The 16,722-nt window shown below is 55.6% G+C and overlaps 7 protein-coding genes across 7 annotated transcripts in view; 2 read left to right on the top strand and 5 right to left on the bottom strand.

The window, feature by feature from the left end:
• Positions 1-29: 29 nt before the first annotated feature.
• Positions 30-3,851, bottom strand: PTSG_01918 (uncharacterized protein). Its single transcript, XM_004997844.1, has 14 exons — positions 3,808-3,851; positions 3,544-3,663; positions 3,237-3,300; positions 3,020-3,093; positions 2,842-2,893; positions 2,668-2,720; positions 2,394-2,523; positions 2,141-2,246; positions 1,925-2,008; positions 1,680-1,725; positions 1,430-1,516; positions 1,039-1,174; positions 761-849; positions 30-653 (listed from the first exon to the last, which is right to left on the bottom strand). The coding sequence occupies exons 1-14, from the start codon at positions 3,811-3,813 to the stop codon at positions 249-251; spliced, it is 1,452 nt and encodes a 483-aa protein (XP_004997901.1). The 5' UTR covers positions 3,814-3,851; the 3' UTR covers positions 30-248.
• A 78-nt stretch (positions 3,852-3,929) lies between these two features.
• Positions 3,930-9,705, top strand: PTSG_01917 (uncharacterized protein). Its single transcript, XM_004997843.1, has 16 exons — positions 3,930-4,076; positions 4,248-4,332; positions 4,563-4,697; positions 4,975-5,171; positions 5,419-5,530; positions 5,743-6,037; positions 6,230-6,376; positions 6,529-6,614; positions 6,805-6,883; positions 7,310-7,396; positions 7,577-7,865; positions 8,048-8,275; positions 8,450-8,557; positions 8,769-8,898; positions 9,151-9,218; positions 9,444-9,705. Exons 1-16 carry the CDS (start codon positions 3,985-3,987, stop codon positions 9,523-9,525), a joined length of 2,220 nt encoding a protein of 739 aa, XP_004997900.1. The 5' UTR covers positions 3,930-3,984; the 3' UTR covers positions 9,526-9,705.
• Positions 9,706-9,916: 211 nt separating this feature from the next.
• On the bottom strand, positions 9,917-10,282 carry PTSG_11801 (uncharacterized protein; the record flags this gene model as incomplete). Its single annotated transcript, XM_004997842.1, has 1 exon — positions 9,917-10,282. One exon carries the CDS (start codon positions 10,280-10,282, stop codon positions 9,917-9,919), a length of 366 nt encoding a protein of 121 aa, XP_004997899.1.
• Positions 10,283-10,392: 110 nt separating this feature from the next.
• PTSG_11800 (uncharacterized protein) lies at positions 10,393-10,950 on the bottom strand (the record flags this gene model as incomplete). The annotated part of the gene is made up of 2 exons (XM_004997841.1): positions 10,393-10,503; positions 10,888-10,950. 2 exons carry the CDS (start codon positions 10,948-10,950, stop codon positions 10,393-10,395), a joined length of 174 nt encoding a protein of 57 aa, XP_004997898.1.
• A 905-nt stretch (positions 10,951-11,855) lies between these two features.
• PTSG_01915 (uncharacterized protein) lies at positions 11,856-13,950 on the bottom strand (the record flags this gene model as incomplete). Its single annotated transcript, XM_004997840.1, has 4 exons — positions 11,856-12,141; positions 12,382-12,596; positions 13,019-13,263; positions 13,635-13,950. 4 exons carry the CDS (start codon positions 13,948-13,950, stop codon positions 11,856-11,858), a joined length of 1,062 nt encoding a protein of 353 aa, XP_004997897.1.
• A 359-nt stretch (positions 13,951-14,309) lies between these two features.
• On the top strand, positions 14,310-16,223 carry PTSG_01914 (uncharacterized protein; the record flags this gene model as incomplete). The annotated part of the gene is made up of 2 exons (XM_004997839.1): positions 14,310-15,228; positions 15,403-16,223. 2 exons carry the CDS (start codon positions 14,310-14,312, stop codon positions 16,221-16,223), a joined length of 1,740 nt encoding a protein of 579 aa, XP_004997896.1.
• Positions 16,224-16,670: 447 nt separating this feature from the next.
• The window catches only part of PTSG_01913 (uncharacterized protein), a gene marked incomplete at both ends in the record, with an annotated part of 1,146 nt that continues 1,094 nt past the window's right edge, over positions 16,671-16,722 (bottom strand). Inside the window, one exon of the mRNA XM_004997838.1 lies at positions 16,671-16,722. This exon is cut by the window's right edge and continues 1,094 nt beyond it. Coding sequence (XP_004997895.1) covers positions 16,671-16,722 — 52 coding nt within the window.

The following is a 16,722-nucleotide window of genomic DNA, read 5'->3' as shown; positions in this document are numbered from 1 at the left end:
CGTTGCGCGGTGGGGCATTGACTGTCGTGTGTTGCTGGCTTGTTGTATATGTGAAAAGGCTCGCAACGAACCACACCACCTTTCAGCCACACGAGGCAATCATAAAAGGCTCAACCACACAATCACAACACATGCAAAAAAACACACCGATTAGTACACACACACACACACACACACACACACACACACACACACACACACACACACACACACACACACACACACAACGCCACGATTGCTGCATGGCATTATGCGTCAGTGGTGCCGTCGTTGATGTCCTCATCATACTCCTCCTCCTCCTCGTTCTCTTCATCCTCATCATTGTATTCATCGTCTTCTTCTTCGTCCTGCGACTCAACCAGTGCACTCGCAAACTGCCGCGCAGCCCGAAACCCGTCCATCTGATCCACGTTCTCGGGTTCTCGGTCGTTATTAAACACGTACCCACTCGGCTCGCCGAAATCGAAAAAGTCGTGCACCACTCGCGCCCGCGACGCGTCCAGCGGCGACTGCCCGAGCACTCGCTCCAGCAGGCGATGGTACACGTCTGTGCGGCCGTCAGCGCCCTGCTGCACAGCGTAGTCCAGCCCGCTGTCCTCAAACTGCGCCTGCTCGTCCCGCTCGTAAACCTCAGGCTCAAACCGCGACAGCGTCTGTCCACGCGGGGGAATTGGGCATGTGGTTGGACAAGGTCAGCACGCGCGCGCGTGTGTGTGCGTGTGTGCGTGTGCGTGTGTGCGTGTGCGTGTGTGTGTCTTACGTCTGTGAGATCACGGAGGCCTTGGGCAATGCATGCGTTGTTGTCTGCATCGTCCTCGTACATGTGGCTTTCCAGCAGTAACTCCAGCGCTGCACCACAGACAATGCAGGGGGTGGGATATGCTCAGCGATCGCACCAAACGCGCGAGCGTGCATACACAAAATTGGCAGGCTCCTTGATTGAACAGACAAGACAGACACACAGAGATGCACACACACACACACACAACACCACACAATAAGAATCCCCCCCTCCTTCTATCCCCACACGGGTCTGACCTTGGACAAACTCTGGTCGGAACATTGCGTCCCACACGGCTGGACTCTTCAGGATGTTCCTGAGCAAGTTCTTGACAGGCAGCGCCTCCTGCTGTCGCAGCACCGACATGTCCTCCCCGCCAAGCAGCAGTTCGCACTGGCGCGTGGCGCGGTGGTGGCACATCATGACAGTGGGGGCAATGTGAGGTGGTGCGATTGTGGTGTGTGGCATGACGTCACAGTCACCATAATGGGCTGGGTCTCATTCACACAACACACACACACAACACACACACCACACACAACACACACACACAACACACACAACACACACACACACACACACACACACACACACACACACACACACACACACACACACACACACACACACAGGGACGCGGGGGCGCACCGCTTGGTTGAAGTTGTTGCGTGTGACCTGCAGCGCCGCCACCACGTCGTCGTCACCAAAGCCAAGCTCCTTCAGCTTGCGAAACGCCTGCAGTGAGGCAGCAGCCAATGCAGCAGCAACAGCAGCAGCACGTGAGGACGCGGCTGCTACGACGCGCTGTAGGCAGGAGAGCCATGACATGCACATGATAGTGGCACTGGAGGTGACGTACACACGTACACACACACACGCACACATACAAGTGGCTTGCCTGTGCATCTGGCTGGAACTTGCGCCCGTGTCTGGTTGTCACGGGCCTGATGGGGGGGGGCGAGTGCAACGACAGCGCACAGTCCAGACACATCATGCGTGAAATGGGGGGGGATGCTTTTCGCGCAGAAGCACGTTCGCAAGCACGCACACACACGCACACACACACACACACACACACACACACACACACACACACACACACAAATACACACACACACACACACATACACATACAAGGCGCACTTTGGGGGCGGGGTGATTGGTCTGTCGAGGGCGGGGTCGCCCTGGTGCTCCAGTAGCCACAGCACCGCCTGCTCGGGGTTCATGCTGCACGCACAACAATATGCGGACGTGAGTGCGTGTGAATGTACGCGTGGGAAGGGAGAGCCACGTTGTTCAGTGCATGAGCGAGCAGTGAGGAACACATGACAGGGAGGAGGGCTGTCTCAAGGCGCTGACCTTGATGCAAAGAGGGCTCTGACGCAGTGCTGCGGCTCAAAGCCAGCCTCCATCACCATCGCCAGCGCCGACTGGTCAACCTCGCTCATAGGATCGTACGGCGCATCTTGTGTGTGTGTATGTGTGTGTGTGCGTTTGTGTGTGTACACGTGCTTGTATGGAAGACGCTGCAGGTGTGCGTGCACCTTTGGTTGGGTGTGAAAACACGATCAGCAGCTTGCATGTGTGCAAGGCTACACTCCCCGCAACACACCTTGCTGTGCCTCCTCCTCCTGCTCCTGCTTCTGCTGCTCCTCTGCTGATGGTGGTTCGCGAATTCCCGCGCGAATCTGCAGCGCCGTCGCCGCTTTGATCACCAGCGGCACAACAGCATCAAACAGCTCCTGTGTGCACGTGAGCGTGAGCGCGAGTGCGAGCGAGTGTGTGATTGGTGGCAGCTGATGGGTGTCTTGGCTGTGGAGTGCTGTGTTGTGTTGTTGACGAAGCCAAAATCGCTGCTTCAACAGCACTCAAAGGCGTAACCGTACCTGCTTTGATCGGTTCTTGACCTGGATCAGTGCACCCGTATGGCCGGCGGGAACTTGGTCCAGACAACACGTGCGCAGATGAGCAGGGGTGAGTGCCGAGGGTGGTTGACAGAACTTAGTGGACCGCGCACAGCATGCAGACCATGTGACAACTGCCACAACCTCGTCACGTACTTGGTTTGTCTTTCAGGTGCTCCGTGAAGCGGTTGATTGTCGACTTCTCGAGCTGAGACAGACATGCGCATGCGTCACGAACAGCCAAACCAACAACACACAAGTGGTGGTGTGAGAACACGCTGGTCGACAAGCGACGCGCGCATATCAATGCTCTGTGGCCTGCAGCAAGTCTCACCCTGTAGTGTGGATCTGGTTTTGGGCGATCCTGCAGATCTTCCTTGTTGTGGGGAATGGTGATGAACGCGCGGCCTATGTGTCGACAAGAGCAGCAGCATGATGACGGTGGTGGGGAAGAAGCAAGGAAAGCGGACGCATGTAGACAAACACACGAGCAAAGTGCACATGCACATAGGCACGCGCGCATGCAAGCTGGTGGCAATGCAGCATCGTACAAGTTTCGTCGTCAATGTCGATCTTGTCGTCACCTCTAAGCACGATGCGTCCCTTTCCAGTGAGCTGTTCAATACGTGTCAACGCGTTTGTGTGTGTGTGTGTGTGTGTGTATGTTTGTGTGTATGTATGTTTGTGTGCGTGTGTTTTGTGTATGTATGTGTGTTGTGTGTGTGAAGGGGTATTGGAGCGATGACATGACAAACAGCACATGTTGACACATAGACACACACAGACACACACAGACACACAGACACATAGACACACACACACAGACACATGTCGACGCACACACAGACACACGCGCACCAGAAGAGCGCGCGCAGCGTCCTTGTCGACAATGTTCACGGCCTCGAACAGCTTGGAGACCGGATCCCCCTTTGCAACGGTGACATCCTTGGGCACCAGCCCACGCTGAAAGCACAACACCTACAAAGAACACCGTGCACGAGAACATGAGTGTGGTAGGTGGGTGTGCGAGGTGTGGGCATGCATGCATGCGCGCGTCTCGATGCAGCAGTGTCACACATCACGTCAAAGGACCCCGCCAACACGACACACCACAACCGCAACCTTCATTCTCTGCTGCTGCCTGATGGCTGGTGGGAAGAAAGAACAGAAGAGAAACTGCCACTGCGATTAAATCGTGTCTGGCGTGTTTAGAAAGCCCAGCCCGGCACAGCACAAATCCACGTGCACAAACAACGCGCACACCTTCCTCACACACACGCGCACCTCTGAACGACAGCAATGGCTGAGGCAGTGCGCGGCAAGCTGGAGCGGCGCACACGCGAGCTCCATGACCTGCTTGAGCTTGGCATCTTCACCCAAGAGGAAATCAAGTGCGTGCGTGTGTGTGATTGTGTATGTGTCTGTGACTATGATGGAGGGGAGACTTGCGGGGAAGAATTTAGCACTCGCATCGCCTTTCACACACACACTCACACACTCACACACACTCACTTACACACACACACACACACACACTCTCTCTCTCTCTCTCTCACTCTCAGGAAAATCGTCAAGAAGCGTGAGCACTATGAATACCTGCTGCGTAGGCGCACCACCAGGAAAAGCGACTTCATCGCCTACATCGATGTATGTGATCTACCACCGCATTGCGCCTGCATCGCTCTCAGCTGACGCACCCCACTACACTTGAATGCGTTCCACCTTCACCGCCATCACCGCCATCACCGCCATCATCGCCATCACCGCCATCACTGCCATCATCACAATCGCGACCCAATCCTTTGGCGTCACCTCTCTCCAATATGCACACGCAACTGTTCACCCTCTGCACACACGCGCGCACGCACAACGTGCAGTATGAAACAAAGCTTGAAGAGCTGAGGAAGCGACGAAAGAAGGCACATGGCCTCAACGTTTCCGGCTACTTTTCAGACACTTCCCTCATCGAGGGACTGCACACACTCTACTACCAAGCCCTCGTCAAGTTCAAGGTGTGTGTGGGGGGGGGGGGTTCACAATGGCAGCTGCTACCCTACCCCTCAATTCTTTCGCTCTGTACCCCTCTTCGTGTCCGTGCACACGCTTGGTCCTTGCATATGCACACATCTACACACTTGCACGCTCACGCACACGGCCGCAAGTTAGTGTGCTGTCTTCGAATGCATTCGGTTCAACTGTGTCCCAACGTTCTACAAGCATCAATGACCTTCCAACCAATATTCACGAACTTCCCGCCACTTTCAACGACCACCGACGGCGCGTGTTCAGGACGACGTGGCATTGTGGAAGCAGTACTTTGCATTCTGCAAGAAGCACAGGAGCCTTCGCAGACTGAGCAAGGCCTATGCGCAGTGTCTTCGCTACCATGGCGACTGCCCCGAGATCTGGATCGACGCGGCAGAGTGGGAATTCCGGTCCAACACAAACACGCGCGCAGCACGTGCGCTTCTGCAGCGCGGCCTGCGGTGAGTGGCAACAAGCGCTTTTAGTGCTCATATGGTCTGGCCTGTGGTTGGTTCGTGTGTGTGTGTGCATGTGTGTGTGCATATGTGTGTGTACATGACATGTGTGCACATGTGTGTACATATGTGTTAATGACACGTGTCGCGTGTGCTTGTGTGGTGCCTGGTCTCTCCTTCGACTCGCTTTCAACTCACAACTCACTGCTCACTGCTGTGTGTCCTTCCTGCAATCCCTCCTCGCACCCTCCAGCGTGAACAAGAGCTCAAAGGAGTTGATGCTTGAGTACTTCCGGTTGGAGGTTGCATATTGGCAGAAGATGCTCAAGCGCGCAGAGACTCTCGGCATCGACGTCAACGCAATTGTAAGCGCGCGCGTGCATGTTTGCGTGTGTGCGGTTGTGTGTTTGCGTCACCTTTGGCTCATCCACTTCCCTTCTCGCACCACTTGTCCCCAACACACACACACACACACACACACACACACACACACACACACACACACACACACACACACACACACACACACACACACACACACACGCACACACACGCACGCACACACACACAAATGCAGGAGGCCGAACAAGTGCAGGCGAAGAAATCGCGGAAATCAGGGGAGAAGAAGAACGACGATGATGATGACGAGGGAAATGACAGCGGCGGTGATGAGAACCCCGAGCTTGCACCGACAGTTCGGCTTGACGGCGCACAGAGGAGCAAGGCAGCAAGCGGCGTGGTGTCGCGCATGGACAGGGAGGAGGCTGGCCTTGCTTCAGACGAAGACGACGATGATGACGACGATGATGACTTGTTTGATGCAGAGCAGGAGCAGCAGGAGGCGCAGGATATGATCTCCACCGTCCTCAAGGGTGCGGGCTGGTGTATGCTTGTTTTGTTTATTTGTTTGTTTGTGTGTTTGTGTGTTTGTTTGTGTTTGTTTGTGTGTTTGTTTGTTTGTTTGTGTGTGTGTGTGTTTGTTTGTTTGTGTGTGTGTGTTCTCATCGACATGCTCACACGTACGCGTGCGTGCATGTGTATGTACATGCGATACTGCAATGCAGAGTCTGGGAAGATGGACGACAGTGACGATGACCATGACGATGATGAGACTGCTGCTGAAAGCGCATCTGTTGTGCAGTCTGCCCACGCCGCCGGCAGCACCTTCTACTCCGGCGTCATTCCTCGCCTCGTCTTCTTCAACGCAATCGGTGCGTGCGTGGTGTGTTTGTGCTTATGTATGTGTATGTGTATGTGTATGTGTGTATGCGCGTGCATGCGATTATCGCTTGTTGTTGGCTGTGTTTGCTCCAACATGGAGAGCTCACTGGTGCCTCGCGTCTTCTCTTTGCATCAACGCCAGAGCAACACCCTGACGACATGCACTTTCGGCGCGAGTTTCTCGAAATTTACCGCTGTTACCCACACACAGAAGCCAGCAGAGAAGTGGTGCGTGCGAATGCGTGCGTGTGCGTGCGTGCATCTGTGTATGTAGTATGTAGTGTGTGTGTGTGTGTGTGTGTGCGTGTGTGTGGTACGTGTGCGTGTGTGTGTGTGTATCCAACCATTTCGCTGTCTCCTAATGCTTTGCCCAATCTCCAACACCCCAAACGGCGTATCTGCTTGTAAATTTTTCCAGGTGTACGAGTCGCTGCCTGTGGACAACCTTGATGCGCTTGAGCTCATCTGCCGCCGCCCCCTTGACGACCACTTTATTGGTAAGAACCACGCCTTCACGCATGTGTATGCATGCATGTATGTATGTATGTATGTATGTATGTATGTATGTATGTATGTATGTATGTATGTATGTATGTATGTATGTGTGTATGTATGGATGGATGGATGTATGTATGGATGGATGGATGTATGTGTGTGTATGTATGTATGTATGTATGTATGTATGTATGTATGTATGTATGTATGTATGTATGTATGTATGTATGTATGTATGTATGTATGTATGTATGTATGTATGTATGTATGTATGTGTGTGTATGTGTGTATGTGTGTATGTGTGTGTATGTGCATGTGTGTGTGTATCTGCATTTCCAAGTGCCATGTGCTGCCTGCCTGCTTGGATCGCTGTCCTGACCGGTTGTCGGTCCGGCTGCGTGTGGTGGTAATGTGCGCTTGCTCTTCAGATGCGACCTTCACGGCTGCGGAGAAGAAAGAGGCTCTGGAGATGAGCGACCTGCTTTTCCTCCGCGCCGTCGGCCAGCTTCCATCACGTGCGGGTGACATTTGCATCTTCACACACTTGGGGTTTACTTTGCACCCCCACAGCTCAAACCCGTTGTCATCTGATGTGTTCGTGCTGACACGTGTGCGTTCCCACGCAGCTTCCTCACATGATGCCCCTCAAATACACACACACGCACACAACACACACGCGCACACTGTCTCTGCAGCGCGGCTGAAGGCGAAGCACATTGAGATGCTGCAGGATGCCGTACACACGTTTGCACCCAGCGACAAAGACACGAGTGCCGACGATGACGACGACGACAACAACCTGCACTCGCTTGCCAAGCAGCTGCTGCACGACAGGTGCCTGCTGTATGTCAACGCTGCAGCTGGTGTCGGGGACATTGATATCGGCGGCAATGCTCCCGCTGTCGCTGTTCTTCAGCTCGCACGTGAACACACGGACGCAGGCCAGCACGAGGAAGCCCTCGCCACCATCAACCGCGCCCTCGCGTACGTTCATGTACATCTGTGTGTGTGTATTGTGTTTGTATTGTGTTTTGTATGTGAGTGTGTCTTTGTGTGCGTGTTTGTACCCTTCAAAGTTCACGCGCATCTCACTCACGCATACACACACACACACTCTCTCTCTCGCCACACACCAATCTCCTCCCCCGAACGGTTTTGACCACCAGCGACGAGGAGCTGCGGCAAAATGCAGACCTGTGGGAAGCCAAGGTTAACATCACCACCACCATCACCACCACTGCCACCACTGCCACCACTGCCACCACCGCTGTGGCCGATGTGCTGTTGGAGGCGGCGACGGCGCTGCACGCGGGAGCGGCCGGCGACTTTGCTGCTGCGCTCTGGCAGTGGCACGCAAACGCGAGAAACATTGCCGCCATGCAGCAGGCAGTCAGGTGCGATGGTGTCGTGGGCCGTGAATGTTCTGTGTGTGTTTGCATTGTGTGTGTGTGCGTGTGTGTGTGTGTTTGCATTGTTTGTGTATTTGTGTGCGTGTGCATGCGTGGAATGCATTCAGTGTCGATATCCAGTCATCCTCACACGGCTCTGCCCGCTCCACATGCCATCAGGGTGGCGGCTTCGAAGCGGTGCGACAACGCCCAGGCCATCTGCTGCGCGCATCTTGAATTTGTGGCGGACAAGGAGGGGCTCAAGGCAGCAAGGGACTTTGTCAACTGGTGCGGTTTGCTGATGCCTGACATTGCGACACAATCCATCAATGCACAACGCCTCCTGCTCACACAACACACACACACACACACACACACAACACACACACACAACACACACACGAACAAATTCTCTCACTCTCTCACATAAACACACACATGTACACATAATCACACACACGTACACATAATCACACACACACATGACACGCAACTGCAGGTGCATTACGAGCACGCAGGCGTATGGGCTTGAGCTGTATCTGACGTGGGCAGACCAAGAGGTTGAGCACCACGCCACAGATGCTGCTGTGCGCCACATCTTCGAGGAGGCTGTCTCCCGCTACGGCAAGGTGGGCAGAGGCACAAGCCTTGCTCTGTGCGTGCGTGCGTGTGTGTGTGTGTGTGTGTGTGTGTGTGTGTGTGTGTGTGTGTGTGTGTGAACACGCACGTGTGTACGCAGTGCCGTGTATGTGTGTTGAGACTGCTGTGCGCATGTATTCATGCGTGTTCATCGCTGGTCATGTTGGTTTGTCCCCGCACTCTAATCGTCGGCGCCTGCACATCCTCCATCACCCTCTCGTGTCGCTTCTGGTGGCGTGCAGTGGTCCCCGCGCCTGTGGCTGCGCTACATCCAGTTTGAGCACGACAACGGCCGCCCAAAGGAGAGCAGGTGTGTGTGTGTGTGTGTGTGTGTGTGTGTGTGTGTGTGTGTGTGTGTGTGTGTGTGTGTGTGTGTGTGTGTGTGTGTGTGTGATTGCAGCTGTGTGGGTGTGACTGTAGCTGTGTGGGTGTGACTGTAGCTGTGTGGGTGTGACTGCAGGCTATCCTCGGTGCTCGATGACCGTCCCTCACCAGTGAACCCTTTCGCCAATCACCTCACACATCCACACATCAGCCAAGTGCGCTGGCGCGCAGTGAAGACCCTGACGGACCCAACGGTCCTGGAACAGCTGCTCACAGAGCACAAGCTCATGTAGATGGCAATCACACACACAGACACACACATGTGGGCGGACCTGCTCTCCCCACCCCGTTTCTTGCCTCAAACTCTTCCGCACACGTGCACACGTGCAACAAACACCCGCCTCATTTCGCCCCCCCCCCCAAGTGCCCTTGTATGTACTTCTGTGATGCAATAACAACCAGCTTGTGACAGCAAACGGGTGTCATCATGTCATGTCAGTGCAGGTTTTCGTGTGTATTGTGGCAAGAGAGTATGGTGCAGCAAAGGAGAAAGAGAAAAGGGAAAGAAGCAGCAGAAAAAAACAAACAAGCGATCCGTGCTCACTGGTGGACGACTAGCTATGACAACAATTCATCAACCACACGCACGCAACAACGCCGGGGGCCCGGATAACATTGGAGCCCTCACACACGGCACGCGCATCCACAAGCACCCAACACACACACACCCAAACCGACACAAGCGCTGCACGACACACAGACACAGACACACACAGACACACACACACACACACACACACACAATGGACGAGGGCAGCAGGCGCAGAGTGGCGCGAGAACAACTCGCGACAACAGGTTGCAGCAGCACTGCGCCCAAGCAACGGCACACACAAGTAGAGGCGAAGAACACACGCTCACAACACACACACACACACACACACACACACACACACACACACACACACACACACACACACACACACACAAGAACACCACGTGCTGGTGTGCTGCAACGGCAATCATGGGGCTATGACAAGACCACGCTGACATCACGGATGGGCCGAGTCGCGCGACAAAGGAGGAAAAACAAGCTTCGAAAGACGATGACACGGTGGTTGGGGGGAGGGGAGAAGAGAATTGGTGTTGTTGTTGTCACCGCCCTACTGGTGTGTCCGTGCGTAGTAGCCAAGGCACGCGCAGATGCCGAGGATTCCGAGCACAAGACCGAGGATGAGTGCAATCACATCGCCTGCCGTCATCTTTGCCTCAACCTGGGCAACACAAATGAAATGTCAAAGCGCACCGCATGAGACGAGAGTGAGTGAGTGAGTGTGTGTGTGTGTGTGTGAATGGGAGTGTGTGTGAATGGGAGTGTGTGTGTGTGTGTGTGTGTGTGTGTGTGTGTGTGTGAGTGTGAATGGGAGGACAACGACAACAGCACCATGAGATGCGATTGGGAGGCACGAGGAAATTCAACTGCGCATTGCCAGCTCGACGCATACAAATAATTGCCAGAAAGCCACGCAGGTCGCACGACACAACACGTTGCGGTGGTTTGTGGCACGGTGGCACATGCTAGGGTGCTTGTGGTTGGTACTGCCAACGTGCATGCACAGCGCTATCGATGCAGGGGCACAACAAGCACAGCAACTTACGCCGGGGGTGAAGAGGAGCAGCGACAGGATGGCAGCAACAATCATGTGGTGGACGGCCTCCATTGTGTTGGTTGTGTTCTTGGGATGTGATCGAACAAGACGAGGAACAAGGAAAGGTGTCCTGAAGCAATCTGACGTGCGAGCGAGCAAGCAAGAAGTGTGTGGGGGGGGGGATGTCGAGACAGGAAGATGACAACACGCGAATCACAACCCAAACAATCGTCGTTCAATGTGAGCGAGAGACAAGTCGAGAAGGGAAGGGAAATGAAGCAACCAGGCACGAAAATAAGACAGCAAAGCACGAAGCTGCTTCCACAGGTCCCCGTCCAATTGCACACATCGCTCACGCTTCCATCCATTCATCCACACGCAGTACACAAGTCGTACACACATGCATTCATCCACGAGTGCGTGCAGCCACCCTCTCTCACCCACTGCCACCATCATCGCCTCCACTGCCCTCCAGTCTTCTTTTCCCCACAGCGCCTCCTCTGACTCACCAAGCGCCCAGCGCCAAAACCCACCTGTGCAGATTCGAGAAAATGCATGGGTATCTCCTGTCAATTTTCCTTACTTTTAATGGTGTCGTAAACGGTACAAGTTGCGGTTGCCTTGTGTGTGTGTGTGTGTGTGTGTGTGTGTGTGTGTGTGTGTGTGTGTGTGTGTGTGTGTGTGTGTGTGTGTGTGTGTGTGTGTGTGTGTCTGTGTGTCTGTGTGTGTGTGTGTCTGTGTCTGTGTCTGTGTGTGTCTGTGTGTGTGTCTGTGTGTCTGTGTGTGTGTGTCTGTGTGTGTGTCTGTGTCTGTGTGTGTGTGTGTGTGTGTGTCTGTGTGTGTGTCTGTGTGTGTCTCACTCACGTCCCTCACTCTCTCACTAAATTCACTCACTCACTAGCTCTCGCTCACTCACACAGATCATCATCATCATCATCATCATCATCAACAACAACAACATCAACATCGGCGCGTCATCAACGGGCCAGCATGGCTGTGGCTGATGACGCCAGGAACGACATTGCCTCATCGTGGTGGTCGAGCGGCACGGAGACAAAGCCGTGAATCGTGCCTGGAAACACGCGCGAGTCGGCCTGCACCCCAGCGTCACGCAGGCGCGCAGCAAACGCCACCCCTTCGTCCACCAGAGGATCAAACTCGGCCATGACCAGGGCTGCAGGCGGCAGGGCAGCCAGCAGCGGTGCTGGCGCTTCAATCGGCGACAGCAGCGGATGGGCAGGGTGGGTCACTTGCATAGAGGTGCTGTTGATGGTGGCGGCGGACGCAGCAGCAGCAGCAGCAGGCGACACAAACTGCTTGTGTTGTTGTTGTTGTTGTTGTTGTTGTTGTTGTTGTTGTTGTTGTTGTTGTTGTTGTTGTTGTTGTTGTTGTTGTTGTTGTTGTTGTTGTTGTTGTTGTTGTTGTTGTTGTTGTTGTTGTTGTTGTTGTTGTTGTGGGCTGTAGGCTGGCATGCGGCAGCCTCCAAGATAGGTTTGGTCGTACCAGGCCACGGCAGCCGCTGTCAAGCGGTAGCCCTGTCCATACCGGGCAAAGCTCTGGTACAGCTCGTGGTGGCACGTGTGCACCGTGGGATACGCCAGCAGCATCCCCGCCACGTGCTTGTGCACAAGCGAGAGGCTTTGCAAGTGCGCTCGAAGCAGGGATGTCACAGCAAGGTTGCCGCCTGCGCTATCGCCCAGCACCACAATCGACCTCGGCTTCACGCTGGCCAGCAACGCAGCCACATCTGGCGGCTGGGATGTGCACACGTATCAGTGTGAGTGAGGTGTGTGTGTGTGTGTGAGTGAGCGTGTGAGTGTGTGTGAGAGAGTGTGTGTGAGTGAGTGAGTGAGTGAGTGAGTGGGTGAGTGAGTGAGTGAGTGAGTGAGAGTGAGTATTTTTTCGTGGCGGCAAAGAGACAACAACACACCAACCTACAAAACCTTTGCAAAGCAGGCGATCAAGCTCAGCATGACAGGAGTCAGGCATCACGACGACACACACACACACACACACACACACACACACACACACACACACACACACACACACACACACACACACACACACACACACACACACACACACACACACACACACACACACATGCAACGCACTCAACCACACACATGCAACGCACATTGACTGGTGCGGATGGGTGTTGCTGTTCATTCGCTTCGGCGAGCGTGGCCAAGGTGTTGAGGACCGTGACAACATCCTCCTGCCCTGCAGGAAACTTGTGCTCAGGCGCAAGCCTGTAGTCCACGCTCACCACCATGGCCCCAGTTGCCTCCACCATCTCCCGCGCCAAGTGGTCGTGGCTGTCGGGCGACCCCACCACAAACCCGCCTCCGTGAATCAGCACCACCACGTCCCGTAATGCCTCTGCAAGCACAGCAGGAGGGCCATTGTCAGCATGTGGTCATAAGAGCACGTGTGAACACGTGTGCGCGTGTGTGTACGCATGCATGTCCACACACACACATATGTGTGCATACAAAAGCGTGCGCACACACACATACATTCACATTCACACTCACACTCACATTCACACTCACACTCACACTCACACTCACACTCACACTCACATTCACATTCACATTCACACTCACACTCACACTCACACTCACACTCACACTCACTCACAGACACACCCACAGACACTCACTCACAGACACACAGACACACAGACACACACAGACACACACAGACACACAGACACACACACAGACACACAGACACACGTGGGAACGTACGGTGGTTTGATGGATGAACGTAACAGCGCACAGGCACGGTGTCAGCGACGGTGCCTTCCACGGTTCGAATGTGCGAAAGCGCCGGCGCGAGGAAGACGACCCTGCCCAACCACGACTGCTGGTCGAGCTCGCGTCGTGCCACGGCAACGGCAGCTGGGTCGTCTGCGGGGACGGCGTGCGTGTCAGGCCTGCCAAGCGCTTTGGTCACCGACACCACGGCGCAGGCCACCAGGCTGCGCGGACCAACATCGCTTCGGGCCACAACCGCCGCCAACACAACACAAACACACGCAACCACCACCAACACCGTGCGCATTGTCACCGTATCGAATCAAGCCAACCAACCAGCCGAGAATGACATCAACCACCAAGAAGAAAAGGAGGAAGCCAGCAGTGAACAGCAGCCATCTGAACACGGTGGCGCTGGTGGTTGCGGTGGGGGCTGTGCTAGTGGGGATCGTGTGGTTCAGTGCACTCGACGACGACCACCACCACCAGTACCAACAACAGCAGTACCAACAACAGCAGTACCAACAACAGCAGTACCAACAACAGCAGCAGCAGCAGCAGCAGCAGCAGCGGTTGCAACAACATGCCGTGCATGAGCGCAGCTCACCTCCATCATCCCCATCTGCATCACGCAATAAGGTGGAAGTGAGCCAGCCCACGGCGCTGATGAAGGCTGCGTACCGTGGCGACGACGTGGCAGTGCAGAGGATCCTGGCCACCATGCCGCGCAGGCTCGTGTTTGCCACAGACGAACAAGGGTGGACGGCCCTCAACTATGCGCTGCAAGGGCGCCAGAGCAGCCTGACCGCAGACGTGGCGTCGCCGCCTGGAGACCACGAGGCTGTCGTGGCTCGGCTCGTCTCAGCTGGCATGGCTTCCGACAGCGCCTGCCCCATCTACTACGCCGTCGCGCTGCGCAACATAGCCGCGCTTCGCCTCCTCGTGGACGCCCAAAGCCCCGAGGACCTGGTCACTTGCTTGCAGCAGCGCGATCACAACAACGACACGGCCCTGCACCTCCTGGCCCTGTCCAAGGCCTCTGGCTTCGCCCGCCTCTTCCGCAACGGTGTGGACCCGGCCACCGCCAAGGCCTTTCGCCTTCTTGACATCGCGCCGCCCACGCTACACAAACACGAGCACCAGCCACTCCAACATGACACGTTCGTCACACGGCACATGCTGGAGGAGGCCACATCGGCGTCGGACATCCGGTTGCTGGCTCCTCTGCACAGCCACGGTCTCGGCTGCGACGAGCGCGACTCCCTCGGGCGAACGCCGCTGCACATTGCCGCCTTTTCGGGCCGCTCCCCTGCCGCCACATCTGCCCTCCTTGATGTGCTTGGCTGCGATGTTGCCGCGGTGGACAACGACGGCAACACGCCCCTGCACCTCGCTGTCGCTCAGGGGTTCTGTGACACCACCAACGCTTTGCTGCTTGCACCGCACGGCTTTGCGCTCAATAACTCAGCAAACGCGCGTCGCGTCACACCGGCCTACCTTGCGAGCAGACCCCCCTTCTCCACAGTTTGTGGCAATCGCTGGCGCGATGACAGGCATGCAGCGGCTGCAGGCGATGGTGATGGAGGTGGTGATGGAGGTGGTGATGGTGATGGTGATGGGGATGGTGGTGGTGAAGGTGATGGTGATGGTGGTGGTGGGGGTGGTGGAGATGATGCAGGTGTTGATGGTGAAACGGTTGCAGGTGATGGGGGTGATGTAGGTGGAGGTGCTGCAATCCGCCATCATGGGCACGAAATAGATGCGGCTGCCAGGTCGCGCGAGCCATCGCCGTGGACATGTGCACATGTGGATGCAAGCGACATCAACGACACGGCCTCGTTTCTCGCCGAGTACGTGCATTTGGCCCAGCCTGTGGTGATCCGCAACTACCTCTCGCACTGGCCCGCACACGCCGCCGCCATCAGGCTCGCTTCCCTCGCTGCGTCCTCCTCCCCATCATCACCATCACTTGGAGATGCAATGGTGTCTGTTGCGGCAGTTCCGTATGCAAGCACGTACGGGCACAGCACTACACATACCATGCCGCTTCGCACATTCGTGCAGCAGCACATGGGCTACAGCAATAACCACCACCAGCACCACCAGCAACAAGCTCAAGACTGCCGCACAACAGACACGTGCATGTATGTGTTTGACGGCAGCGTGCTTCACCGCCACCCAGAGATGCTGCACAGCATTGGCCTGCCCTTTGTGGTGAGCAGCACGGAGCAGCTTGTGCTGGCGCAGCTGATGGTTGGCCCCACGGGCAGTGGCGCACCACCGCACTTCCACGGGCAGGCCATCAACGTGCTCGTGCAAGGCAGGAAGCAGTGGCAGCTGTTTCCACCACAGCACGCCTTCTTCCACATGGTGACTGCACACGCGTGGTTTGCGCGCGACACAGCGACAACCTGCTTCGACAGTGATGGTGGTGGTGGTGGTGGTGGCGGGGGTTGCAGGCAAGTTATGATGACGTGCGAGCAAAAGGAAGGGGACGCGCTGTTTGTGCCGGCGTCCTGGGGCCATGCTGTGCTGAACGAGGCGCCTGTGGTGGCTGCCGCGTTTGAGTTCCGGGGCTGACGACAGTAGCCCTGATACTCGAAGAGGGGGTGTGAAGCAGCAAGTGACACGTGATGACAAGGACAAGCTGGCAGCATCCATGATGTCGTTATGTTACATCTCCTTGCTTGCTGATGAGCTGGACTTGCTGTCTTGCTTGCTGTCTCGCGTTACTTGCTTTTATCCTGCCCTGGTTAGACTCTTCGTGTACATGACAGCTGTACACATATACATAGTCGCATATCGATACGCCATAGCAGCGAGTGGCATGGCAGTGACAAGGCAAACGCATGGCCGTTGTCGCTAACGAACAGTACTATGTAGGCTCTGGCCAACCATGTTTTGTGCATGCCGCGTTCAACGCACACACACACACACACACACACACGCACACACACACACACACACACACACACACACACACACACACACACACACACACACACACACACAAGAACGGATGGAGGGTCATGCTGGTTGCCTGTGGAGCCAGAGGGCAATGGCGTGGATGAGGATGCCC

The sequence above is a fragment of the Salpingoeca rosetta genome (genome assembly GCF_000188695.1).
Source record: "Salpingoeca rosetta unplaced genomic scaffold supercont1.3, whole genome shotgun sequence".
NCBI lineage: Eukaryota > Choanoflagellata > Craspedida > Salpingoecidae > Salpingoeca > Salpingoeca rosetta.
Note: the sequence above shows the minus strand (reverse complement) of the source record. Positions and strands in the feature narration are given on the sequence as shown.